The sequence below is a fragment of the Mus caroli genome, unplaced genomic scaffold, assembly GCF_978045245.1.
Source record: "Mus caroli unplaced genomic scaffold, Mus_caroli_1 scaffold_3, whole genome shotgun sequence".
Classification (NCBI taxonomy): Eukaryota; Metazoa; Chordata; class Mammalia; order Rodentia; family Muridae; genus Mus; species Mus caroli.
This window is the reverse complement of record NW_028227258.1, coordinates 4725033-4751946: the sequence shown is the minus strand read 5'-3', so window position 1 is coordinate 4751946 and position 26914 is coordinate 4725033. Positions and strand designations below refer to the sequence as shown.

The 26914-nt window shown below is 40.0% G+C and overlaps 1 protein-coding gene and 1 pseudogene across 2 annotated transcripts in view; both read left to right on the top strand.

Moving 5' to 3' along the window:
* Lrriq3 (leucine rich repeats and IQ motif containing 3) overlaps positions 1–16596 on the top strand; it is an 86374-nt gene extending 69778 nt beyond the window's left edge. The window contains exons 6-7 of one of the 2 annotated variants that reach the window (XM_085835371.1): positions 10049–10775; positions 15988–16596. In XM_085835371.1, coding sequence (XP_085691497.1) covers positions 10049–10775; positions 15988–16165 — 905 coding nt within the window. In that variant the 3' untranslated portion in view covers positions 16166–16596. The remainder of the gene's footprint in view (positions 1–10048; positions 10776–15987) is intronic. The other variant, XM_021158005.2, reaches the window with a different exon arrangement.
* Positions 16597–24559: 7963 nt separating this feature from the next.
* LOC147005425 (phosphoglycerate kinase 1 pseudogene) lies at positions 24560–26247 on the top strand (annotated as a pseudogene).
* The last annotated feature ends 667 nt before the right edge of the window (positions 26248–26914 follow it).

The window sequence follows — 26914 nt, the reverse complement described above, 5'->3', positions numbered from 1 at the left end:
GAGAACAGCCACGTGGTCCACATTTTTAATGTGGTTTACCAAGTACATTTTTTTCTGCAGGTTTTCCTTTCCCAACATTATCACTGCCCACCGATTTATGCAGTCTACCTACTATTAGTAATTTTTGATAACTTATTTTTTTCTGATGTTATGTAATCCAACAGCAATCTCTCTGGCATTTCATATGAAGCATTCCATGTGTTTTGTATCATTCTGTAGCGTTATTGTGTATCATCCCAGATGGATGGAACCATTTGGTCTCTTATCCAGTCACCCTCTCATACTCTTGTGGTCCATGTTCAAATCTATTATCTTCATAGTAAAATGCCACATACCACACATCTCCTATGCTTACAAAGCTGCACAGCTCACCCTTTGCTGTGACCTACAATGCTACACAGCATCTGACCTTACTTCATCTCTCTGGTTACAACTACAAGCAGTTACGTTTTGCTCACTGGGGTGTGTTTAGCAATGCCCTGCCTCCTGACCTTTGTATAGTGTCTTAGTTAGAGTTTTACTGCTGTGAACAGACACCATGACCAAGGCAAGTCTTTTAAAAACAAGATTTAATTGGGTCTGGCTTATAGGTTCAGAAGTTCAGTCCATTATCATCAAGGTGGGAGCATGGCAGTATCCAGGCAGGCATGGCGCAGGAGGAGCTGAGAGTTCTATGTCTTCATCCAAAGACTGCTAGTAGAAGACTGACTTCCAGGCAACTAGGGTGAGGATCTTATGCCCACACCCACAGTGACACACCCATTCTAACCAGGTCACACCTATTCCAACAAGGCCACACCTTCAGATGGTGCCACTCTCTGGTCCAAGGATACACAAACCATCACATATAGTTTGTCATTTCTTCTGGAATATTCAACCCAGCCTGCCCTGGTTGTTCTCTTTTTCCTTCTTATTCTTATGTCTTAAGTCAGTTTTCCTTAAAATATCTTCCTTGTCCACCCAATAGACTCCTTTAACATTCAGTACTCATCTTCCTCAGGGCACTGATTCTTATTTGAACTTTCACATATACCTGTCTTCCCTGCTTCAAGAGAAGTTTCTTTTTTAAAAAAGAAAAAAATCTTTTTTTTTAAAAGATTTATTTATTTATTTATTTATTTATTTATTTATTTATTTCATGTACGTATGTACACTGTCTCTGTCTTCAGACACATCAGTAGAGGGCATCTGATCACAATTACAGATGGTGGAGAGCCACTCTGTGGTTGCTGGGAATTGAACTCAGGACCTCTGGAAGAGCAGTAAGCCATCTCTCCAGCCTGAGAAAATTCTTGAGACAAGAAACAATCCATGTATTAAGAGATCACTCACCTCCTTTGTTAAAAATACACCTGAAACACAAAAATTTCAATTTTTAAAAAAATTTCAATTTTTCATATACTTTTTCATGCATTTGTATGTGGATATTTGTTATCTAAGTTTCACATAAACAGTTCACAGAAGATAGTTTTGGGTTAGAGATAGGTATAATCTAATAAAACAAAACAATTCTCAAATAAGAAGAAAAGCTAATTTACAGAAAATACAAGAAGTAGGAACTAGAAAAAGTTGAGTAGGAATGTCATGGTTGTAACCTGTGTACAAATTATACATGCACCTGCTAATATATGGACTTTAAGGTGCACATGAAAATTAGTATATGCAATCAAAATAATCTTAGGAAGCTAGATACTGTTCAGTTCTTCAGTGAGATTAAATGGCATTTTGAGGGGCTACCACAGGAAGGAAGTTTGTGTCATTTACATTAGTAGACCACTGAAATTGAGACCTGAAAACAAAGACTTTTGGGCCCTATTTGGAAACCTGCACCTGGCTCTATTTTTGAGACCTGTCATTTGCTTTAGAATGACTCAGCATGACCTATTGACCTGAATGAGACTGCCTCTGCCTAGCTACAGCTGATGTATCAATTTCTTATAGACCCTGTGAGATCACCCCACACCTCTTGTCATCTCACACCACCCCAAACATCATCTCACCCCATACTTCTATCCCACCTCCTTGTCCTGTCTATATAAGCAAATTGCTGCCACATTAAAGGCAGGTCCTGCTTTGACCAGACTCTAGGCTTGGTGTGGTTTTTCTCGAGTCACAGACTCCTACCATCCTGCTCAGCCCCAGAGATACACAGTGGGTCTGGGCTTTTCTTCTCCCAGCTACCTGCCGGTACAGAGCCTACAAAAGACTGTAAAAGTGCCCACATAAATTTAAATATACAAGCTCCATCTTGAAAAAAAATAAATAAAGGAACAATGAATACAACAGACTGAATTACTATGAAAGTTAATAGAAATAAATCACTCAGGAGAAAGAGAATAATTAGCTGTAATATAGGTAGCAAAAATAGGTAATTATAGGTAGCAATTAAGAAACCCAGATATTTTAAGAGACTGTGAATATATTTGTTCTTTGAAGGCTCTGTCCAGCTTCTAACACTTAACTTGATTCATTGAGCCTCTGAGGTGTGTCTATAAATGTTACTTGAAGGGATTTGTTTAAGAAGAGAGTACAACCCTCCTGGATATCACAAACTCCAAAAACCAAGGCTGTTCAAAATGCTGCCAGTCTACTTGCATATTCTGACTGAATATCCAACAGGAGGGAGGAGGTCAGGTCTGTCTAACCCTTCATTGCATTTTAGGCACTTTTTAGATTCTAGGGGGAGGAGCCAATTTGTCAGCTAGGCCTAAATTTCTTCTTTAAAAGTAAAGAATGACTTCAGATTCTCAGATCTGAGTGAGTAATATGCCAGTACTTAGCTCAATGCTCCCCATTACCCATCCTAACAGTGTTACAGAACAGTTCATTATTTTGTTTTATGGGTACTTCTTTAGGCTTCTTATTAACAAAAAAAATCCCTAAGAAATGAACATTTTTCCATCATATTTGAGTCATGAGCCTTTTTAGGGGTAAAGGAATGTGATGAGCTAGAAAAGGGTTCTTGATAATGTCTGGTTCCTATTTTCAGGTCTAGAGGGCTTTAAGTGTTCCTTCCTTGATGCCTGAGCCTCTTGACTCCTTGGCAGGGACAGCATCCCTTCTTGGCCCTCATTTTACCCTAGGAGAGCTTAATGGGCAAATCTGTGCTTGTTTATGAGGTTTCAATAGAATCATCACCATCGTCATCATCATCATCAACAACAACAGCAAAAACAACAATAATCAGGCATAACTTATGCACAGGGAAGTTTCCCATTTTAGTTACTTAGTCAAAAATCACATTTTGTTAAAGATTATAGCTATAGCCAAAGGATAGGAAAATTATTCATGTATGTTAAAGGAAAAATGGTACATGAAAAATACAGTTTTGGGGACACCAATGGATGCACTTTAATTTCCATCGTAGTATTTTGCCCTCTTGTGTTGTCTCAAAATAGCTAGAAATTACCCTAATACCTGGGTTTTGTGCAGTTTTAGGACTATTATTTAAATCACCAAAGTAGCTATTATTTCTAAGTCTGCATTTCAAATGCCAGTTTTTTTTTCTCTAAATTAAAAAATACTATATGAATAAAGAGTGTTAAATTAAATTATGTGAGCCATATTTTTCATAATGCAATAACCTGGATAAAAGGCTCTTTCAAAAGCCATGTCAAGTAGTGTCTAGAAAATGTGCACCATTGTATCCCTAGGCATTTCCCTGCACTCAGGCTGAGTCTGACACACAGAACAAAAATGTGCTAATGTCATCTTCTCCTCTGCTTCTTTGAACCATAACATGACAGTTCACATTATTTTACGTCAGTGCCCTTCATATCCAAAGGTTGTGCCACCGCTGCTATTGTTCCCTTCACATAGAGAGACAGGTAACCTTTAGGCCATTTTCATTGGAGTATATTTATTAACATTACATTAATTCAAAAATAGAACATTAATTTGAAATCTAATATTATTAAAATATTTTTCTTCAATGTAATTTTAATTAAAATATAATCACTTAATTTTGTACCTTCCCTTGTCTCCAGTCCCTCCCATTTTCTGTGTTTCCCAATTGTCTCTCACTCAAATTGATGGATTCTTTTATTATCATTACACACACACACACACACACACACACACACACACACACACACACACACACTCTGCCTGCTGCATCTCTTTTTTGTATGTATATCATTTCAGGGCTGACCACTTTGTACTGGATAAACAATTAGGGAACTCAAGACAGAGAGAGTCTAATTCTTCCTTTCTCAACAGAGATTTACTGCCCATACTTCTTTGTCTAGGCACAGGACTCTGAGAGTCCTCTAGCTGGACATTGGCATGTAAACTGATATTGTTGTTCAGAAGAAATTTTGCTGTTAAAGTGTATTTCTGAACAGTGATGATATCAAAATATTTTATTTGGCATCAAGTCACTCTAGACCATAGAGAAGCTGCTATGTGTGTTACCACCAATCTATTCCACAGATTTCAACTTGTATGTACACAATGATGGTGATTACCATTGTTGACTTGTCTATAGTGTAGAGGAATCATGGAAATCACCAAAGGAACCTCTCACCTGCTTCAGCTTGTATTCCTGTCCATGGAAAATCTCCTGTGCTAAACATAAAGATTGTCATCTCCATCATTATGCTTTCACTGAGGTCCAGTGGCAACTCCCAATGCCATTAACAGAGTTGAGACATGGGAAAGTCACAGCATAAATCCATAAGATAACTTGTCTCATGTGAGTTATCAGAAAATGGGAGCAGGACAATAAGGCCAATATCAGACACTTGAGATTACTTCTGGTAATGTTACCTTTGGTTAAAGCTATTCCTAAATACAATATTCAGTTATGATTAAACTTTATGGTCTTCTATATCTTGCAGGAGGACTTTGGATTCTTAATATAAAACAAAAATTTTCTCTAAGTAAAACAACTGTATTTAGAATCATAACAACTCTTAAAACTCTATTGTCACCAAAACAGACACGAACCCAAGTCAGAGGACAAGAAACTAAGAAAATAAAGCTGTGTGTGCCAAGAAATGACAATGATACTGAAACAATTAGCAAAGAATAAACAGGCTTAATCATCAATAATGTTAGAAAAGCTGGATATCTGCACTCTAATTTTTTTTCAAAGAGCACTCTTTAATACATTTCACAATCTGCAACTTAATTATTTGAAACACTATCATTTGTGGAGTAAACATGGAGGCATGATTCTTGACATGCATCTTACTAATACTTTATTTTTATACATACCTGAAACACAGGTAAGAAATGTTAAATTATCGAGACTATATAAAATCAATAATTTGCTGTATAAGGAAACAAAAAGAAGACAAAATAGCCCTTATAGAATGGGATAAAATATTTGTGCATTGTATATAGGGTAAGGGATGATATATAAAATTGACAAGAGATTCATATAATTCAGTGACAGAAAGCAACACAATAAAAATTGGGATGAACTCTTGCATATTTTCACAACAGAAGCAAGTACTCAAGAGATTCACATGAGTAGGTATAAAAGAATTAGCTATATAAATTACACATTGTTGTATCCAAGCACAGAAACCAGTGAATTAAAAACATTCCTAGAGCTCACAGTGGTAGCAGTAGGGTTTAGACCTAGTCAACCTGACTCCATGTTCAAGGCTTTAAGTTGTTCGAGTGACTTTACTCTTTTTTTTTTTTTTTTTTTTTTTTGGTTTTTTCGAGACAGGGTTTCTCTGTGTAGCCCTGGCTGTCCTGGCACTCACTTTGTAGACCAGGCTGGCCTCGAACTCAGAAATCCGCCTGCCTCTGCCTCCCGAGTGCTGGGATTAAAGGCGTGCGCCACCACGCCCGGCGTGACTTTACTCTTGAGGATCAAATCTGCCTCTCCATTCTGAGCATTGCTGAAGCAACACAATGCTCTGAGGTTATTTATGTATACAGTACGAGGGTGGAGTTGGAATCAAAGAAGATGCACCCCCTAAGCAATGCTGTATCTGCTCTATCACCTGTGCTTGGGCATTAGTAGCGTGAGACCAACTACATGAAGAAGGAACTATCATAAGATTGATTTAAAATTGTTTTATTTATTTACATTCCAAATGTTGTCCTCCTTCCTGGTCTGCCTCCAAGAGTTCTTTACCCTATTCCCCTTCATCTCTGAGAGGGTGCTTCGCCCCCACCCCCACTTCTCCTCACTCACTCACCCACCCCCACCTCACTCGCCCTGATACAAGATTTTAAGGATTAATCTTACTTATTCATTATAGAGAAACGCTATAAGAAAAATCATTTAAGAATGAAAAGAGTCTGGATAGTAGAGGAAACAGCATTCTGCACAAAACATGAAAGGCTGGTGATGGGTGAATATGGTCTTTGTATGTATAGTGAGAGCTCTTTATACTGCAGCTTCTTTCCAAGGCATGTGAGCCACAGCTAAAAGTTAACACCATCCTTCATTCTGCCCATGAAGAAATACTAAAGGTTGTTTTCTCTTGTACAAAAGGTATGAAAAAACAAACAAACAAACAGAATTTTGGTAAGGAATATTAATGGAAAGTTTTGAGTGGGTTCTGGAGCAAGGCTGTGTTGCTTCAGAGGGCTCCCGGGTACAGACGAACTACTGTGTGTGTGCAGAGGGGTCCCGGGTACAGACGAATTGCTGTGTGTGTGCAGAGGAGTCCCGGGTACAGAAGGACTGCTGTGTGTGTGCAGAGGGGTCCCGGGTACAGACGAACTGCTGTGTGTGTGCAGAGGGGTCCCGGGTACAGACGAATTGCTGTGTGTGTGCAGAGGGGTCCCGGGTACAGAAGGACTGCTGTGTGTGTGCAGAGGGGTCCCGGGTACAGATGAACTGCTGTGTGTGTGCAGAGGGGTCCCGGGTACAGAAGGACTGCTGTGTGTGTGCAGAGGGGTCCCGGGTACAGATGAACTGCTGTGTGTGTGCAGAGGGTTCCTGGGTACAGACGAACTGCTGTGTGTGTGCAGAGGGGTCCCGGGTACAGACGAACTGCTGTGTGTGTGCAGAGGGCTCCCGGGTACAGACGAACTACTGTTTGTGTGCAGAGGGGTCCCAGGTTCAGACAGACTGCTGTGTGTGTGCACAGGGGTCCCAAGTACAGAAGGACTGCTGTGTGTGTGCTGAGGGGTCCCAAGTACAGAAGGACTGCTGTGTGTGTGTGCACAGGGGTACCAGGTGCAGAAGGACTGCTGTGTGTGTGTGCAGAGGGGTCCCAGGTACAGAAGGACTGCTGTGTGTGTGTGCACAGGGGTACCAGGTGCAGAAGGACTGCTGTGTGTGTGCAGAGGGGTCCCGGGTACAGAAGGACTGCTGTGTGTGTGCAGAGGGGTCCCGGGTACAGATGAACTGCTGTGTGTGTGCAGAGGGGTCCCGGGTACAGAAGGACTGCTGTGTGTGTGCAGAGGGGTCCCGGGTACAGATGAACTGCTGTGTGTGTGCAGAGGGTTCCTGGGTACAGACGAACTGCTGTGTGTGTGCAGAGGGTTCCCGGGTACAGACGAACTGCTGTGTGTGTGCAGAGGGCTCCCGGGTACAGACGAACTACTGTTTGTGTGCAGAGGGGTCCCAGGTTCAGACAGACTGCTGTGTGTGTGCACAGGGGTCCCAAGTACAGAAGGACTGCTGTGTGTGTGCTGAGGGGTCCCAAGTACAGAAGGACTGCTGTGTGTGTGTGCACAGGGGTACCAGGTGCAGAAGGACTGCTGTGTGTGTGTGCAGAGGGGTCCCAGGTACAGAAGGACTGCTGTGTGTGTGTGCACAGGGGTACCAGGTGCAGAAGGACTGCTGTGTGTGTGCAGAGGGGTCCCAGGTACAGAAGGACTGCTGTGTGTGTGTGCACAGGGGTACCAGGTGCAGAAGGACTGCTGTGTGTGTGCAGAGGGGTCCCAGGTACAGAAGGACTGCTGTGTGTGTGTAGAGGGGTCCCAGGTACAGAAGGACTGCTGTGTGTGTGCAGAGGGGTCCCAGGTACAGAAGAACTGCTGTGTATTTGTGCAGAGGGGTCCCAGGTACAGATGAACTCCTGGTCTATTCAAGTAGACAGTGGGATGTGGCTCTGTCATCACCAACAGGGATTTCACTATCTTGCATTTTCCATTTTTCATATTTACTTTTGGATCATTTGTGTCTGTATTGTCAAATATTGCATTTGAATTGTTGTGTTTAATTTATTTTTTTTATAGTACACATAGCTTGATCTCATCATGAGGATACTCTTTGGGCCTTTAGTTAAAATCCCTGTCATTTTTCTATATACCTCTCATCTGTTGCTCTTTGCATCCTGCTCTTTGTTACAGCCAAATTTGTTTCTATGACCCTACCACCATCTGTTTGAGCACTTTAACTTAAAGGCTCTAAAGGAATCCTCCAATAGGAGTGATTTTAAAATTCACCAAATAGGGTCCCCAAGGAAAGAGCTAGAGAAAGGACCACAGGAGCTGAAGGGGTTTGCAGCCCCATAGGAGGAACAACAAGATGAACTAACCAGCATCCCCAGAGTTTCCTGGGACTGAACCACCCACCAAAGAAAACATATGGTGGCTCCAGCTGCATATGTAGCAGAGGATGGCCTAGTTGGTCATTAATGGGAGGAGAGGCCCTTGGTTCTATGAATGCTCTATGCCCCAGTATAGAGGAATGCCAGGACCAGGAAGCAGGAGTGGGTGGGTTGGTGAGCAGGGGGAGGGCAGAGCAGAGAGGGGGTTTTTGGGAGGGGAAACCAGGAAAGGGGATAACATTTGAAACATAAATAAAGAAAATATCTAATTAAACAAATCACTAAATAGAGTCACAGAGCTGCATGCTGAAGCCGTGGAGGCAGTCTCATGCAGGAACCCTTTTCTTTCCTGAGACTTGTGAGTGTATTTTATGTCTATTTGTTCTTGTTCATCAATAGGTTTATAAAGAGTACATATGGGAACAATGGGATATTACCATTGTATTTGTCAGACTTGTTGTCCTAACCAATAGCCTAGAAATGGATATGGTTCCATGCATGATTTCCATTTATTTCTGGCTTCATCAGAGTCCTAACTGGACAGCTCTTGTGTGTGATTAGTGTTGCAGCTGCTGGTCAATTACCAGAGACTCTTTTGTCCCACAGCTCCACCATGAGATGGGATGTTTTATCCTTTTGTGTGTAAAGGGATAGAACGGAAATGAGAAGACAGCAGAGGAGAAATGTGTTCTCTAAAAGCCTTGAATAAGATGAGACAGTGCGTTTTTGTGTAGTAGTGAGATCCAGCTTATCCTGATAGGCAGTGGCAAAGAAGCTGCACCTTGTGTCTTTTTATTTTTGTGTCTTTGATGGCAGCTACAAGTTTTCACTGTAGTTAGAAACACAATGTAACTAATTGCAACACTGTTGGAAAACACAGAACCCTGTTAAGTTGTAATATTTGCTCTAAAGTTTCCAGCCCAAGATCCCTCAACTCACAAACTTAGCAAGTTCACGAAACTAACAACTGATCAGGAGAATGATTGTAAAAAAATGGTGCAGCCAACAACAACAATAGAGCACTGACCATTCCAGACCGTCTCCAAATTGGCAAATTATAAACTGTAATGAATTCATCTGCTCACAGCACAGAACAGATCACTCTGGGTGCCCAATGATGATAGGTGCTGCCTGACTCGGGACCTGTTTTCTCATGGTTTTCTTTTTAGTAAACTGTATATACATTTCTGTGTATAAGTATATAAAAATGATGTCTAACTGCATGAAACATATCACTGAGTATATAAAATTATGTTTCAAGCACATAAAACCATGTCTGAGACCATCTTCTTAGTAATAAGTACTATGTCTAAGTACCACATGCAAGAGAATGGTAATAGTGAGGCTGTGCAAGTCAAGTTCTCACAAGAAAGGATACAAGGAACAGCAAATTATAGGAGGCACATTTACATGGAACAAGGCTGTAATGGTGGTTTTCTTTCTCATATCTGAAGGTGGAACATGGAGAAATGTGCTTGAAGTTATTAAGCTCCTCACAATGTGTTTGATGTAGCTTCCAGTGTATTTGAAGTGAAAATAAGGTCAGCTCTTATGCTGTCTGTCTGTCTCCTCTGATACAGGTCAGAAGGCGATGAAAGCTGAGTCTGAGGACGAGGAAGTGGACACTGAGTTTAGGATATCTGCCATGAAGATCCCTCTGTATTCCTCCAGATCACTCAAGTATGGGGCAATGCTGAAGGAGATGAAATGGGACTATTTCCCAGAATACCTACAGCCGTTTCCTGCCACTCGTCAAAGGCCACCAGTTAAAAGAGAGACTCTATGGAAGCTAAAGAAAAGGAGAGAGTTTCTAGCCACACAGAGGGCTGGCATGAAGCTCCACATGTTTGATGATGTTGATAAATATTACTCAGAACAAAAACAGCACGAGGAAGAAGCAAGAAAATTTGCAGCCATGGTTGCAGCACAAGTTACCCAGGAAAGAGCTGGTGTCAACATTAGAGAAAAGTTAAATAAGAAAATTTATATGACAAGGAAAATAATGGAAAAGGATAATGAGACAATCCAGAAAGGCTTACAGCAAATTTGGAGGGAGAGACTCGCCTACCTGGAAAAAGTTAGAGAGCGGAAATTTATGTTTCTAGCTGAAAAAAAACTAAATGCTGCAGACCAGTCTTTAGTTATTTCCCTCAACAACGAGAGGTCCATTCTGCTCAAAGGAATCACCCAAGTTGAAAGACTGAAGAAAAACATGTCTGAAAAAAAAGCAAAGCACTTAGATGTTATTGAGAAATGGGAGGAACAAAAATATAAACAGGATTTGTTGATGGAAATGAAGAAACTAAGGTAAGTTCATGTCTCACGCAGAACAAGCCCTCACTCGGTCTACAGTGATTTATAAAGCCAGCGCTGAGTTCTGTCCTTGATACTTCATACTTTGGAAAACACAAGCAAACTAAAGGGTGACAATTATGTGCTGAGTCCTTACCAAGAATTGAGAATCAAAAGAACTCCCCCCTCTCTTAGCATTACCCAGGAAAACCTGCTGAGTTACAGTTGCACAGTCAGCCACTGCTGCCCCACCTCTGGCCAGTGCTGGGAACATGATCCAGCTCCCTCTTACACAGCTTGGGGGCTTCTCCTCTTTGGATTTCTAAAGAAAATCTGGGATAGAGACATCTTTGTTATTCTTTGTCTCTTCTGATTTAAAGTAGCATAGTCTCAAAGAGTTCACATGACCTCTCTCACCCAGAGAGTTCACACCCCTCTCACCCAGAGAGTTCACACGACCCCTCTCACCCCAACCTCTATTTCTACTCCAGGCTTTCCTGAACTCATTTCCATTTATCACCCTGGAAATCTTAACTAATTCTATTCATTTGTTTGAGACAGGGCCACAAATAGCTCAGGCTGGCTTCAGGTTCTGTGTAGAAGAGAGTGACCTTGCACTTCTAACTCTCCTGCCTCCACCTCAAGAGGGCTGGAATTTCAGGAATGTGTCACCATGCCAAGTTCATGTGGTGCTAGGGTTGAAGCCAGAACTTCCTATATGCTAGGCAAGCACTATGTCTACAGAATTGTATCGATTTCCCTTAATAGTCCTGCTCATATAATTCTGACTGACGTGGGTTCTTTGCCATTATTCATAGAATGATATTTGATCTCTGAATGATGTTTTAGGCAATATATTTTGTTTTAGCCCAGAGTCCTCTTACACTAAAGTTTCCAGTGTAGTTTTAACCTCTTGCCATAACAACAGGACTTCTCATAGAGAGCTTTCCACTTCACATCCAACTTTGTATTAACTTATCCTTCAGACTTTACTCTTAGTATTTTATTTTCCTAAGATATGCACTCTGCTAGGGCATGGCATGCCTACAGTTTGAAGGAGGCTAAATAATCATAATCATCTGTATTATGGGAAGAATTTCAATACTTTATGTTATCCATGGAGTGAGAAGCTTCTATCAGTATATTCACGAACATGGCACGTAGATGACCATTTCCTCTGCGCCTCTACCTGTTGTCTCTACACTCTCCATGTATAATGCAAAGAATGCACCATAGGGGGGAAATCATATATTGTTATCCACCCTATAGTAACTAGCTCCAAAGGCATTTTCACTTTTTAACCGTTGAATTTTTGCTATTTCATAGTTTTCTAGTTTTTAAAGTTTAATTTCTTTTCATACAACATATTTTGATTAGGTTATTTCTTCTTCCAGCTCCTCCCCAAACCTTGCCACCTCCCTAGCCAACTCTCTCTCTCTCTCTCTCTCTCTCTCACACACACACACACACACACACACACACACACACACACACACACAAAACAAAAGAGCAATATGACCAAAGCAAATGCACAAGCCAAATGAAGCAAAGGTCCATAGTTGGGACCAATGCTGAAGCACCTGAGCTCTCAGAGGACATTCTGCATTCATGTTGCAGTGTCCATTGTGGTCTTTTTATCCCTACTTATAAAGCTGTACTCCAAACAGCATCTTGTATATTTATATCCTCCAAATTGATATAGACAGCTACCCTGTTTACAGGACAAGAACATGTTAGGGCTCCAATAACTTGTCCTCATATACACATAAAGGACCTCTATTCACTAGAGACTGCTCTGTCTCTGAGCAATTAATCTTTTGTTATTTATTTGTGGCCAAAATCTATCAACTCTTTTATTCCTTTGCCTTCAGTACATGCATGCTTAAACTCTGTGGTAACACTCATCTGCCTCATGTCTACCTTGTACATTTCCTGTCCACTGTAGGATCCATGTTCCTCAGATTGTTCTGTGCATTCTGTCTTGTATCTCTATAGTCCTTCTCTGTGCTTGTCTTCACAAAGCCAACTGTCCTTTACTGCCAGTTCCTGCCTATAGGCATTTCAGCCATCTCCATCACCTAATTTTCCAGCTAGATGACATCACACTATGGCTGTTATAAACCCAACTTCAGTTGCTCACTCTTTCTCCTACAACCTACAAAAGCAGCTTCAAGACAGCATCAAATGTAAAGCTTCAGATACAAGCACCACTGCATTCTCAAGTTCCCTGTATTCTATTTACTATAGATTAAACTTCTTCTCACCACCATATACATTAAGTTATAGGTGGTGTAGATTCTGTGTCTTGTACTTCAGGGCAAAACTCTACTTTTCTTGTTTAAAGTCAATGTTATTTCCTACTATGAATGTTACTGGTATAGAAAATTGCGATTGTATGAAATGTGTATCTTAGTTTGAGAAAAACTGGAAGTGTAATATCTTCAAATTCTTGAACATGGTACAATTCCCTTTAGTTTCAGCCTGCTTTATTATCAGCGACATTGTATTTGATATACAAAAGTCTGTTAGAAGGATTGAACATAGAAGATGGTGACCGGGCTCTAGTCCTCAGAGAGGTGGCAATGCTAAGTGGCCATGCTGTTGTACCTGCTGGTGGAAGGGACTTGTAAAAGTATCCTTAGTTAGTTAATCCACATTAAAAGGGTTATCTTGGGTTATACAAATGGGCCTAAGTAATCACTTTGGCTTTTCAATGCAGAGACATCATTTTAGTTATAGACATGCTATAGCATTTCTTAAATATCCATAACTGTTGGTTTTACTTTTATGATCAGTATAATTGACTTTCCTTTCCAATTATTGGATCCCGACATGTCCAAGTACAATTGACTCACATGTATTGATCGTTCATTGATTCTTTTAAATAGTCAAGTTTGCCCATAGCTAGTGACCTTTACCTTTTACGTGATGATTTCAGCACGGTACTTTTAACTTCCGCGTTGCTTTTCTGTGTATGTTGAAAGAATGTTTTGCTTTGATTTCTACTCAGCTGCATGAGCATCTATGAGCATTATCTGTGTTCTAAATTGAGAACTGACCTGGAAACATCCGGTTTCTTTAACAAGTTAGTGATGTCACATGATGTTTTCCTGGACTCTGTCATATGAGAGGGCATGTAATGTTTTGCTGAAAACAGACACTTGAAGGGGCAAGTAATAGAATATAAGTAAAACCCCACAATCAGTCAGAGGAGGGTCTTGCATTACAGTGCTGTACAATGCTTTACTTCTTCACTGGTCTTATCTTCTCTTCACTGGTCTCCCTTCTTTGCTGGTTTTGCTAATTCTCACTTTGTATAGAGAAATGTGCCAAAGAACTCGTGGTATTCTGGCTGATTCTGGCCACTTCTGCTGGCCTGTGCTGATTTGGCAGAGCCTTGCTATTTCTGTTGGACTGAGCAGCTTGTACTGACTTGTTTGCTATTGTACTGGACTGCTGGTATCCTGACAGCAAAGAGTGGAATTGCTCCAAAGAATTACTACTAAACAGATCCACAACTCCCTTGTCTATTAACCTTCTTTCTCCTCTACTCTGGTAGGTAGGCTAGAAGGGAGTTTGAAGCATATAAGAACCCCAAATAAAGTAAGTTTTGTAAACTCTAAGCCTACAGAGAACAGAGTAGCTAATGTCAACTGAGTAATTGTCCAATGGTACGCATGTCTTTGTTTTTTGTATTGTTTTGTTTTGTTTTTTCCCCCAGCACTGGAGTTTGAAGCAGAGCTTATGCCAGTCAGAAGCTCTGCCCTTGTGCTGCATATTCTGTCCTGTTCAATTATTTCATACTAAACTTCTAAGCTGTATTGTCCCCTTCATGATGACGAAGAAAACATAAATACTGCATCCAAAATTGCATCCCTTAAATTTCATAGATGGATTTTACACACCAAAAGAATGTCTGTCAAACCTGTCTTGCTCCAAGAACCATTAACAGGTTCTCTTCATATCCAACTCCCTGGAAGTGATCACGTGAAAGCCCTGAGAATGAGTGTCTCCAACGAGAACTGTAACCTCTTTCCATCTGATGTTTTTTCTTATGTTTTCCATTAACTATTCAGTAAAGGGACTCATTAAAGGAAGACCAGTGCATCTTCAAAGAATTTACAATGTGTAACTCATTTTGTCTTCTACTCAATGAACACTATAAGTTAGACTATCTAGTTCTCAAAGACTAGAAAATGAGGGAGAGAGAATTTTTTAAAAATGTATCCAAAATCCAGTTATTAAGTTGAAAGCTTATTACTCAATTTTTATATTCACCCTCTGAGTCAAGATTTCTGATTATACATATGAAGAGATATAGTGCTTCATGGATCAGACTGGGGAATTTTGCCAAAATTGAACTGAGCAGAGAAAGAATAATGTCACTTCTCAGAACACTTTTTGATATACTGGTCTTTCTGCCTCAGTTTTAACCATTCATGGTATCTGAAATGGTTTAGACAAAATGATCTGTCCATAATTCTTTGCCTGGAAATGTGTATATATATTTGAAGTCTCTGGGTTATTTTATGTTTGAAAATTCTTTTGAAAATTGAAAATTTTTTCTCTCTCTCCTTATTTTATGGGCTTCATTATTAACATTTCCTTCACTTCTTATCTTACATTGTCTCGTTCCATAACTGGTTTCTTGTTTTAGCTAAGTATTTGATGCAAGTACTCACTGCATCTTTCTCTTATGCCTGTGCACTTTCACTGATGATATTCTTCTACTTTCCTTTCAGTTTGAAGCATGTAGAGATACTTTTATGCTTTAACAATGAGTGAATGAATGAATGAATGAGTGAGTATTGATGAATAATGTGTCTTCCTTGTTAGGACATTCTCTGGGTGTGGTATGGTAATCTGATCTAGGTCTCTCTAATTTAGAATATGTATTCCTCTAGTGGAGTTGCTGTAACAAAAATATCATTGGCTGAGCAGCCTACGTAAATGGGACTTTTTTTCTCTTAAGTTCCAAGAAGTCTGACATGGAAGTAGAATTGTTGGAGGAGTCTCAGATTTTTGCAATGAAAACTTCTCATAAATATTAGCATGATATACATTGAATATTATTTAGCAATGTAGTAATATTATGTGAACTAAGCTTTGTCCTTCTTCTGCTTATGAATGTCTGTTTAGAAAGCATCCAGTTTCATCTATACACCCCAGCTTGTATGGCTTTTGTAAACTAAAATGATCTTATTTGACTTTTCTTTTTGCCTTGTAGGGTGGAAGAAATCCAGAAAAGGCACTGTGAAGAGAAATTTGTTATTGATACACTCATCTTACAAAAAGGCCATGAAAGACTTGAGGAGGCTAAAGCAAAAGTTGAATATATTAAGACATTTTATACCTCTAAGTCTCACAAAAGGAGGAAAAATGAAGCAATGCCAGATCACATCTGATGATAGTTGTAAATTGTGACCACTATTTTTACTTAAGGGATCTCAAGGTCATACTGGGAAGACATGCTCTCCACAAGACAGATCTAGGATAGCTAGGTTCAGGATCAGAGAGAAGATATCCCCAGATGTTTCTGGTACTGACTACAATGCAAATCCTGTTGATTTTGCACCCATGAACGGTAACTATGTATCTATGTGCCCAAGAGGGTCTCAAAGCTGTATGAGTTCCTCATAGAAAACTCTTTCAAAGACTGCAGATTTTCATTGCTCTAACAATGACAAGTTGTAAAGCTACTTTCAATATTCTCTGGTAATTTTTTACCTTATTGCCAAACTTTATTAAAATATTATATGCAGTGAAAACTTTAATTACCAAAGTTCATATATTGAAATATATATCCTATTTATCTTATTAAAATAATTTTTAAATGTTTTGTTTTCAAAATAAAACCTTCACCACTGTATCAGCTACTTATATTAATAAAAATTAAAAGACATATTATGGAAATAGAACATTCTACCATCATCCTTGAAGATACTACTGTGTTTACTTTTGATGTGTTTGTCCTTTTAGCAGAGATATAAGCATGGGAAAGAAAGAAAAGAAACAAAAGGAAAATATATGAAAGTATATCATGGCAATCACAAACTATACAGAAATTCCACTTAAGTGTTTCACATTAGTGGTAGAATATTTGAAAAACAGGAAACATTAAAAGTAAATATATCTTGTTTAGTATCCTTTCACCATCTAGGACAATAAACTCAATAAACTCATTGTGACATCACTGGGTGGGGTACCATTCAAAACTCTTAATTTCTACCAGCTATAGGCATAGACTTTAAAAGCAGTAGTATTTCAGGTGCTCTCTGATTTTATCAGTCTATTATAATTTTATAAAGATGAAGTGTTCTACAAATGCAATTCTTCAAGTGTGCTTCAATGCTGGACTGTTATCAAATGTGAGTATTGCTTTCCAAAAATGCTAGCTATCTATTTAAGTCCACAAAACTAGTTCCACTGTCCTGCTAATTAGCAGATGAGTAACAAGCAATTCATTTGGTATTTTTAATCATTCTGTAGAGAGCAGACTACAGAAAGCCACACAGATCATTCTTTCACAGCAAGTGGGTAAATGATCAAATGTCTGTCACTCCTGTTTTCCATTCACTTTTGAATGTTATATATATGTTTCATACATTTATCAAAATAGTAATCTATAGCAGTTCATGCTATTTGAAGATTTAGACGTGGAAAGAAAGGTATATCAGACAGCATGGTGTTCTGACATAGTGAGCACTTCCTGAATGCCAGTCCATCGAGGTACAGGTGAGTGTGCTGCTCCACTCACAGGAGCATTTGTTAAGTCTGTAAGCACTCTGTACATACTCAACAAACACAGAAATGCTCACTCATGGGATGTATGAAGAACAATTTATTCATTTGGTATTGATATTGACTATGTATTTTTCTCTTCTCCCACCCTGTATTTTAAAATTTTTATCTCATAACATACAGCCAAGAAATTCTTGACCACTTCTACTCAACTCTTAGCTAACAGGCAAAGAATATTCTACTCTCTAGGCCAGAATGCTTTTTCTGTATGTATGTGCTCTCATTATGTGCTGCCTTAAGTTTGATCTCATTATTCCTCACTGTTCACATTTTGAAGTATCTCAAATCTGTGTCCTATGTCGTATCTCTAGTAATGATGTCTTCCATATTTCCAAAAATTTAAACATAATGTCCTTCATTTGAGGCCTGAAAAGATTTTAAAGTACATATTAAAATTAAAGTCCTTTCTGTTTTACACCATTCTTTTTTACTCCCCCACTGTGAGCCTCCAGTACCTCCCAGCATCATACATATGTGACAGTTTATGTGGCCTCCTGTTATACAAGCTTAGAGGATAACTGACTTCCTTTTCTAATTATTAGATATTTTATCCCATCAGTTCTGCCATCCAAAAGTCAATATAGTAGAATGGCTAGCTTTTATCCAGTGCTGTTTCCTTATTTCTGGAGTTTCCATCCCAGCCTCCCTTTCAATGATTCAATCATACATTTAAGTTGTAAGTGATATGTGCTATCCAGTGTGCCTGTGGGTGGATCTTTCATGATTTTATCTGTATTTGCCCAGTTGTTAAGACAAGTTAAGGGCCACTGATCCACTACTTGGAAAGTCTTTGTGCTCCTGATTTGCTTGGAGTGTATTATACTAATTGGCACTTGTTAATTACATTTGGGTGGGAACTAACAAGTAATTTTAAAAATTCTTCTCTCATACAATACATCCTAATCTCAATTTGTCTGCCTTCTAATTCCCCTGTACATGCCCATATCTCCCCTAGATATACTGTTCCTCAATTTTTCTTCAGAAAACAGCAGGAGGTCTCCTAGTGATAATAACACAGCATAACAAGATGCAATAAGACCAGGCACAATGATCAAATCAAGGCTGGATTAGATAACACAGTAAGAGGAATGGGGTCAGAAGTGCAGACAAGAGAGTCAGAGACAACTCTACTTAATGGTTAGGAGTTCACACATACACACACACACACACATACACACAAACACATACACACCATACTACATGTGTGTGCCCACATGAAATACTTTAAAAAATATAGGTAACATTCTTAAAAGAATAAATCTCAAAGTAGTGTTAGTTTGCATGTTTGCATTTCTCAGACACCTAACGATATTGAACGTTTTTTTAAAAAGTTTCCCATCCCATTTACAATCAACAAATACTTTTGTGGATGCCAATAAGTGCTTACTGACAGGAGCCTGATATAGCTGCCTCCTGAAAGGCTCTGCCAGTGCCTAACAAATACAGAGGTGTATGCTTGGAGCCTACCTACCATTGGACGGAGCACAGGGTCCCCAATGAAGGAGTTAGAGAAAGGAACCAAGGAGCTGAAGGGATTAGCAGCCCCATAGGAGGAATAACAATATGAACTAACCAGTACCCCCAGAGCTCCCAGGAACTAAAACACCAACCAAAGTGTTGGTGGGACTCATGGCTCCAACCTCATATGTAGCAGAGGATGGCCTACTTGGTCATCAATGGAAGGAGAGGCCCTTGGTCCTGTGAAGGTTCTATGCTCCAGTGTTCTATGCCAGGGCCAGGAATCAGGAGTGGGTGGGTTGGTGAGCAAGGGGAGGGAGGAGGGTATAGTAGGCTTTATGAGGGGAAACCAGGAAAGGGATAACACTTGGAATGTAAATAAAGAAAATATCTAATAAAAAACATTGAAAAGAAAAAAAGTTTTTCCTCAGCCATTAAATTTCATCTTTTGAAAACTCATAGTTTTATATACCATTTTAAATTTGGATTATTAACTTCCTTGATGTGCAGCTTTTTTCAGTTGTTTATATGTTTTAGATACTAATATTCTTTATATATATATACATAAAATTGTTTAATTCACATGTACATGTATGTTGTATATAACTATATGTATACTGTATATAATTGTATAATTATACATGTATGTATAATTGTCAAAAATCTTTCTTTCTCCATTTTGTAGACTACCACTTTGCAAATATGTTGGTGTGCTTTAATTTACAGAAGCTCTTTCACTTCCTGTGGTCTTATTTGTTAACTGAGCATTTCTTTTCCTAGGCTATTGAAGTTATTATGTTAATTCATTCCTATGCATCTACAGTGCCTCCATTGTCTGTCTTTCAGGAACTAAGAAGACAATCAATTGCCCTAGGAAAGGCAAATGTGTATGTTTTGACTCATGTAAAAAAATGTTGACATAGGACAGAGACACTTCTCTGAGGGAGTAGAGACTATCAGCATTAGGAGTGTGTAGGTGGCCTTTGTCAGATTATCTTTGCCTCAGATTGTCCCCATTGTTTAACCTGAATGTCACTTGTTTTGAGACACACCACTGAAGAAATCTTATTTTGAGCAGTGGACCATCTCATAACAACAACAATAATAACAATCAGAGAGATCAAATAATTTCATCACAGATTTCTGTTCTATAAGATCAGTCACGTCAAGTCAGCATAATTTGACTTTCTCGAGTTCCAGCTACCACATAGTCATCCATGAACAGAGGGAAGAGTTTCCCTGATGCTCACACTGGATGCTTGCTTTTGTCACTTGCCAAGTGGCTATCACAGAGTATCTATCCTGGAGGTTTTGGCAATGCCAATAACTCACCCACTGTGCACAACTGGAGCAACAGAGTGAACTTTGTGTTGTCTCTTACCATGGACCATTTTCTCTGCCATGACCCTTCCATTGGAGGGTAATAGCAGGCAATGCATCAAAGTCTGCTAATCTAGAGGCAAATTAGATTAAAGGTCAGCCATGAAACATTGAACACTCAGCCATATGGCATGTATCTTACCCAATCCTTCATTCTAGACATCTGTCTATTTGCTTAATCACCTTAGTTAGGCTATAAGACCTTTATGCTTAGGGAATGTATATTACTGTCTTCCTATTCCCATCCTCGTTAAGCAGTGTCTCGATACCAGAATATTCCTTATTTGCTTCTTACTGAGAGCATCCTCTTTAGGATGAATGTGAGCATTGAAATAATCAAATCAACCTTCTCATTTTGGTGAATTCATCTATCTACCCCAGCTTTTCTTTCAGCTATTTATGATCTCTTTGCTAAATGCATGCATTCTCAAGCCATTCAAATCTTATTTAAAATCACTTCCTCTCTAATGATGTCTATCAATCCCATATACTCAGAGTTCTGTCTCCTCATATTGCACTGCAGGTTTTGAAAATAGCTTCAACAAAGTTACCAGTGACTTTGCCTTATTTATATGGAATTTCTAGAAGCACATGATGCTACTAAATTTCTCATGTTTATTATTTTTCTTCATTTGTATTTATTTATGAGAATGTATGTTTGGCCTACGGGTGTGTCTGTGTGCGCACCATTTCAATACCTGGTATATGTAGAGGTCAGAAGTGGGTATGGGTCCTGGAACTAGAATATTATGGATGGTTATAAAATACTATGTGGGTATTAAGAAATAAATTCAGATCTTAGAGCAACAGTGTTCTTAACCACTAAGCTATCTCTCCAGTCCCCTATTCTACTTTAAAAATTATTTTTTAAATTTTTCTTTAAAATTCTTTGTTTGTATACAGTGCATCTCGATTATATATACCCTTCCCATTCCTTGAAAAACTCCCCCTGTTCGTTGTTCCAATATCACCTCCCTTCTCATTTTATTCTTTTATTTACTTTTTAACTCACTAAGGCCAGGTATTGTTGCCTATATGTGCATGGTGAGGAGACACAAGGCATGGGAAACCTACCATTAGTCACATTCTAGAAACAACGACATCTTTTCAACTATGGTTTCTAGGACACCACATGCTGTGCTTTATGAAAGTCCTAAATTTTCTTACAGTTTTAAGGATCTATTTTATTTACATTGATGCACATGCTGTGTGACTATATGCCGTGTGATGGCTGGTTCACACTACTACCAGAAGACAGTGTGAGATCCCATGGAACGGAATTAGAGATAGTTGTAGGGTGCCTGATCTTTGTGCTCAAAACTGAACAGGTCCTTTGGAAGGACAGCAGTGCTTTTACCTTCTGCTCTATCTCTCAGTCCTCCATCTTCATGTATTGATGTGAGTTGTTCTCTCCATGAATGCTGCTAAGGCTTAGATTTTTGAAAACCTACTTTGAACAAGGGTTTTCTAATGCTTTGACCCCCTTCTATCCTACCATACAAAGGTAGGGGAGAAAAGATGGTAAGTAGGACAAGGGGATGTCGACCTGTTTAGAAGTGCTGTGGGGCAATTTCAGTTTCCCTCTGTCTGGAATCAGTTCAGTGGTGTCAGGGTATACTAAGCAGCAGTGGCAAGATCCAGCAGAAAATGCCAGGCCTCCACCAAATCAGAACGAATCAGTGGGAGCGATCAGGACCAGCCTGGATGCCAGAATTCTTCACTGTGCCTTTCTCAAGGAAGTAAAGGTCAGTGAAATGAATGTGCAAGACCAATGAAGTATTGCAAAGCTAGCTGTGCAAGTGCCCCTGTCACTGTCTGTTGGGTCCTATTTATATTTTCTCAAAACATCTTGTGCCTTCCCATGGGTCTTGCCTCAGCGAAATATCATGTGAGTCCACTTTACACCCTCCACCCCCACTCCCAAACACAAGTCATGCTGAGAGCCAATCTCCAAAGTGATGGAGTTTAGGTTGGAGTCTTGAAAGGTGATGGACAAAGAAGGAGAGAATCTCATGAATGAGATACACTCTCTTATAAGAGTAGTTCTACGGTTGACTACTGCCATAAGCTATCCAAGTCTGGACATAAGCCTTCACCAGACACATAGTCTGGCTGCATTTGCCTTTGGACTTCTTGGTCTCCAAGGCTGAGGAATCAAATCATGTTTTCATGCCATAAGGTGTGTGGTGCATTGTTATATAGGTGCAAAAGCATACTGGTCACTCATCCTTGTACAGTGACCTTCTCTTTGCTCTTTAGGTTTCCAGGTTCATGGAATAGGAGGATTTAAAAAAAAAAAAAAACAACATTCATTCATGATAAAAACATTACCAGCATATTTTCTGGGCTTCTGAAAACTCTTTTCGAAAGCTATTGATTTTCTGTGTGTGTCAGTACATGGTTTGCATGTTGGGTATCTTCTTTCACCCTACTTCTAGTCTCAGAACCAGGAAGGCTCTCTCTGAACCTGGCCTTTAGTTTCTTTCCTCACTGAATCCTGCGGACCCCTTGTGATTTGCCTGTCTTTCTTCTCCTCAAACCTGGGGTTACAGGCATGTCCTGAACTTTCAGCATGTTAGATCCTCACCTCATGATTTCCATGAACTCTCATTCCCATGAGTGCATCGTGAGCACACTTACTATTTGGACATCGTTGCAGCCCCTGCTGTTGTATTTCTAACCTCACACATTGAACACGGCACTTTTATGTCTCACATGGCCCCAAAATCAACACTCAACAAGATATAACTGCCTTTTCCTCTCAGAACTTATTTTGTGGGTAATCCCTAATACCCTGTTCAACTTCAACTCTTTGTTAGCCTTATTCTCCAGTCCTGTTCTTTGTTTGTTTGTCTGTTTTCGCTGCTCTGTATAGCCTTTCCTTGTCACGTTTCATGCCTTCGTATACCTTTCCTGATGTTTCTCACTGATCCCTATTTGTCTACTTAGGACTGTCAATGGCAGCTTCCACTGTCCTCTGCTTCTGTTTTATTATCCTTGTGTATGCTTTGATTGGGTCTGGCAGCACAGAGGCTGGTTTGATTGCATTTTCTTACTGTTTCTGTGTTGTGCTTATTTGGAATTACAATTTGATTAAATACTTTTTTCACCCAGTTAACTATGGTTCCTATGTATTTGTGTTAATTGCCTTTAGTTAAGAAAGAGGATTACTTCTAATTACATTTAATTATTATACTTAATTACACTATACACTACTTAGCCCTTGCAACAGTTTCAATAGCAAAATGTTACTCTTCTATGATAATATTTTTCCCTGTATCGACAACAGGTTGAAGATTATATTCTTTAGATTGGCAAAACCAAGACAAAAAACCCACTCTTTGCCATAAGACCTTTAGATGAAAATGCCCCTGAGTACACTGGTTTGAACGAACTATTTCATTTATGTATCTGTAGCACCAACTTTTGGCTTAAAAGCCCCATTTATAGAAGAAAAAACACCCACTTTCTTCCTTTCCCACATATATGAAGAAAGAAATCTAAACCTAAAAACTGCCTTTTCTTTTACAATTTTACTTGTGAAAATGTGGTTTCTTAGATAAGAAAGAAGAGTGATTATGAGAGCTAAGTAAGGAATGAAGCACTTTATCATCATGTTGGAAAGGGCACTCCCACTCTCCCTGCATGCACAGCAGTTAACTGCTCTCTCTCTCTCTCTCTCTCTCTCTCTCTCTCTCTCTCTCCCTCTCTCTCTTTCTCTCTCTCTCTCCCGTTTCTCCTCCTTTGCTTCCCCTGCTTCCCAGCTATCAGGCAAAGCACCACAGCATCTCTCCACTAAGAGATGGATTTGGCCAAGAGAGAACCAGGTACCATCTTTCTTCCATTTGAGGAGACCCAGAGCTGTAGCTTCAAAGACCCTTATATGCAAGTTAAACAGCTGTGACTAATGTGCTTAACACAGTGTGAGACATCATGAGCAGAGCTGTACTGATGGTCTGTGTCTCTGGACATTACCCTTTTCATCTTGTACTGATAACTCATAAATGTGTCCATTATGATGAATGTTGTTTGAGGTGGTTTTCATGAGAATATCCTCTAAAGGCTCATCGACCATAAGAAAGCCCTCACTTAAATCCTTTATAACAGTTGCCTTGGCTCTTCCTCATCTCCGGGCCTCTTAACCTCACGGTGTTGCCAAAATGTCACTTTCCAACAAGCTGACTTTGGACAAGCTGGACGTGAAGGGGAAGCGGGTCGTGATGAGGGTGGACTTCAACGTTCCTATGAAGAACAACCAGATAACAAATAACCAAAGGATCAAGGCTGCTGTTCCAAGCATCAAATTCTGCTTGGACAATGGAGCCAAGTCGGTTGTCCTTATGAGCCATCTGGGCCGGCCTGATGGTGTTCCCATGCCTGACAAGTACTCCTTAGAGCCAGTTGCTGCTGAACTCAAATCTCTGCTGGGCAAGGATGTTCTGTTCTTGAAGGATTGTGTGGGCCCAGAAGTCGAGAATGCCTGTGCCAACCCAGCTGCTGGGACTGTCATCCTGCTGGAGAACCTCCGCTTTCATGTAGAGGAAGAAGGGAAGGGAAAAGATGCTTCTGGGAACAAGGTTAAAGCTGAGCCGGCCAAAATTGATGCTTTCCGAGCCTCACTGTCCAAACTAGGAGATGTCTATGTCAATGATGATTTTGGGACTGCACACCGAGCCCATAGCTCCATGGTGGGTGTGAATCTGCCACAGAAGGCTGGTGGATTTTTGATGAAGAAGGAACTGAACTACTTTGCCAAGGCTTTGGAGAGTCCAGAGCGACCCTTCCTGGCTATCTTGGGAGGAGCTAAAGTTGCAGACAAGATCCAGCTGATCAATAATATGCTAGACAAAGTCAATGAGATGATCATTGGTGGTGGAATGGCCTTTAACTTTCTTAAGGTGCTCAACAACATGGAGATTGGCACATCTCTGTATGATGAAGGAGCCAAGATTGTCAAAGGTCTCATGTCCAAAGCTGAGAAAAATGGTGTGAAGATTACCTTGCCTGTTGACTTTGTCACTGCTGACAAATTTGATGAGAATGCCAAGACTGGCCAAGCTACTTTGGCCTCTGGTATACCTGCTGGCTGGATGGGCTTGGACTGTGGTACTGAGAGCAGCAAGAAATATGCCGAGGCCGTGGCCCGAGCTAAGCAGATTGTTTGGAATGGTCCTGTTGGGGTATTTGAATGGGAAGCCTTTGCCAGGGGAACCAAGTCACTCATGGATGAGGTGGTGAAAGCCACTTCTAGGGGTTGCATCACCATCATAGGTGGTGGAGACACTGCCACTTGCTGTGCCAAATGGAACACAGAGGATAAAGTCAGCCATGTGAGCACTGGGGGCGGTGCCAGTCTAGAGCTTCTGGAAGGTAAAGTCCTTCCTGGGGTGGATGCTCTCAGCAATGTTTAGTATTTTCTTTCCTGCCTTTGGTTCCTGTGCACAGCCCCTAAGTCAACCTAGTGTTTTCCGCATCTCCTTTTGGTGTTAGCGCAAGATTCAGCTAGTGGCTGAGATGCGGCACCAGGAACCCTTAAACAGTTGCACAGCATCTCAGCTCGTCTTTACTGCATCAGGATTTGTCTGTGTTCTTCAAGATCCCATTTAAATTCCTTAGTGACTAAAACCATTGTGCATTGTAGAGGGCGTCTATTTATATTCTGCCTGAGAAAGGAAGTGAGCTTTAAAGGCTGAGCTCTCTCTCTGACATATGTAGCCTCTGGTTAGCTTCGTCACTCACTGTTCATGACTCAGCATGGCAATCTGATGAAATCCCAGCTGTAAGTCTGCAGAAGTTGATGATCTATTAAACAATAAAGATGTCCACTGAAATGGAAAAAAAAAAAAAAGAGTTGCCTTGGTCATGATGTTCCATCAGAGCAATAGAACAGTGACTAAGACACCTGTCTGAAATGTGCATTCCCTATGTGGAAAGGAGTATTGAGGTACTGGTAGGTGCTTTATATTTATATAAATACACACAGGCAAAATTGGACTGATGATAGGAAAAGGAATGATGTAATCTCTCAGGCACAAGCATCATCTCTCATGTATTATAACATAGAGGCCTACTCTCCATGCTGGGAGAGGGGCTATTTGATATTTGCAGAGCAAGACAAACAACTGATAAAAATGGAACAAGAATACACCCCAGGAGAACAGCTTGAGCTAGCCAAGACTGAAAAAGGATTCGGAACTTCTTCAATTCCTGAAGATTCCCTTCTTCAGGAAAAATACATAGAAATACAAAAGTAAAGTTAGGTACAAGTCCAACGAAGGGGCCCATAAAGGTGAGAGCTGCTAAAGCTTCACACTTATCATATTCATTACTAATATGTCCGTTTAAACAGAAGACCTAGGGTCTACTAAAGAGGAGAACAGGAAGGGCTGAGGTATCTTCTGTGTTTCTCATGGAGAGAAGCAGTCACTGACTAGGCAAGACTACAGGGCTACAATCAAATGATGAGCAATGTCTCTGAAATGACCAGTGCTCTCTAATATTGTAGTTTAATTTCT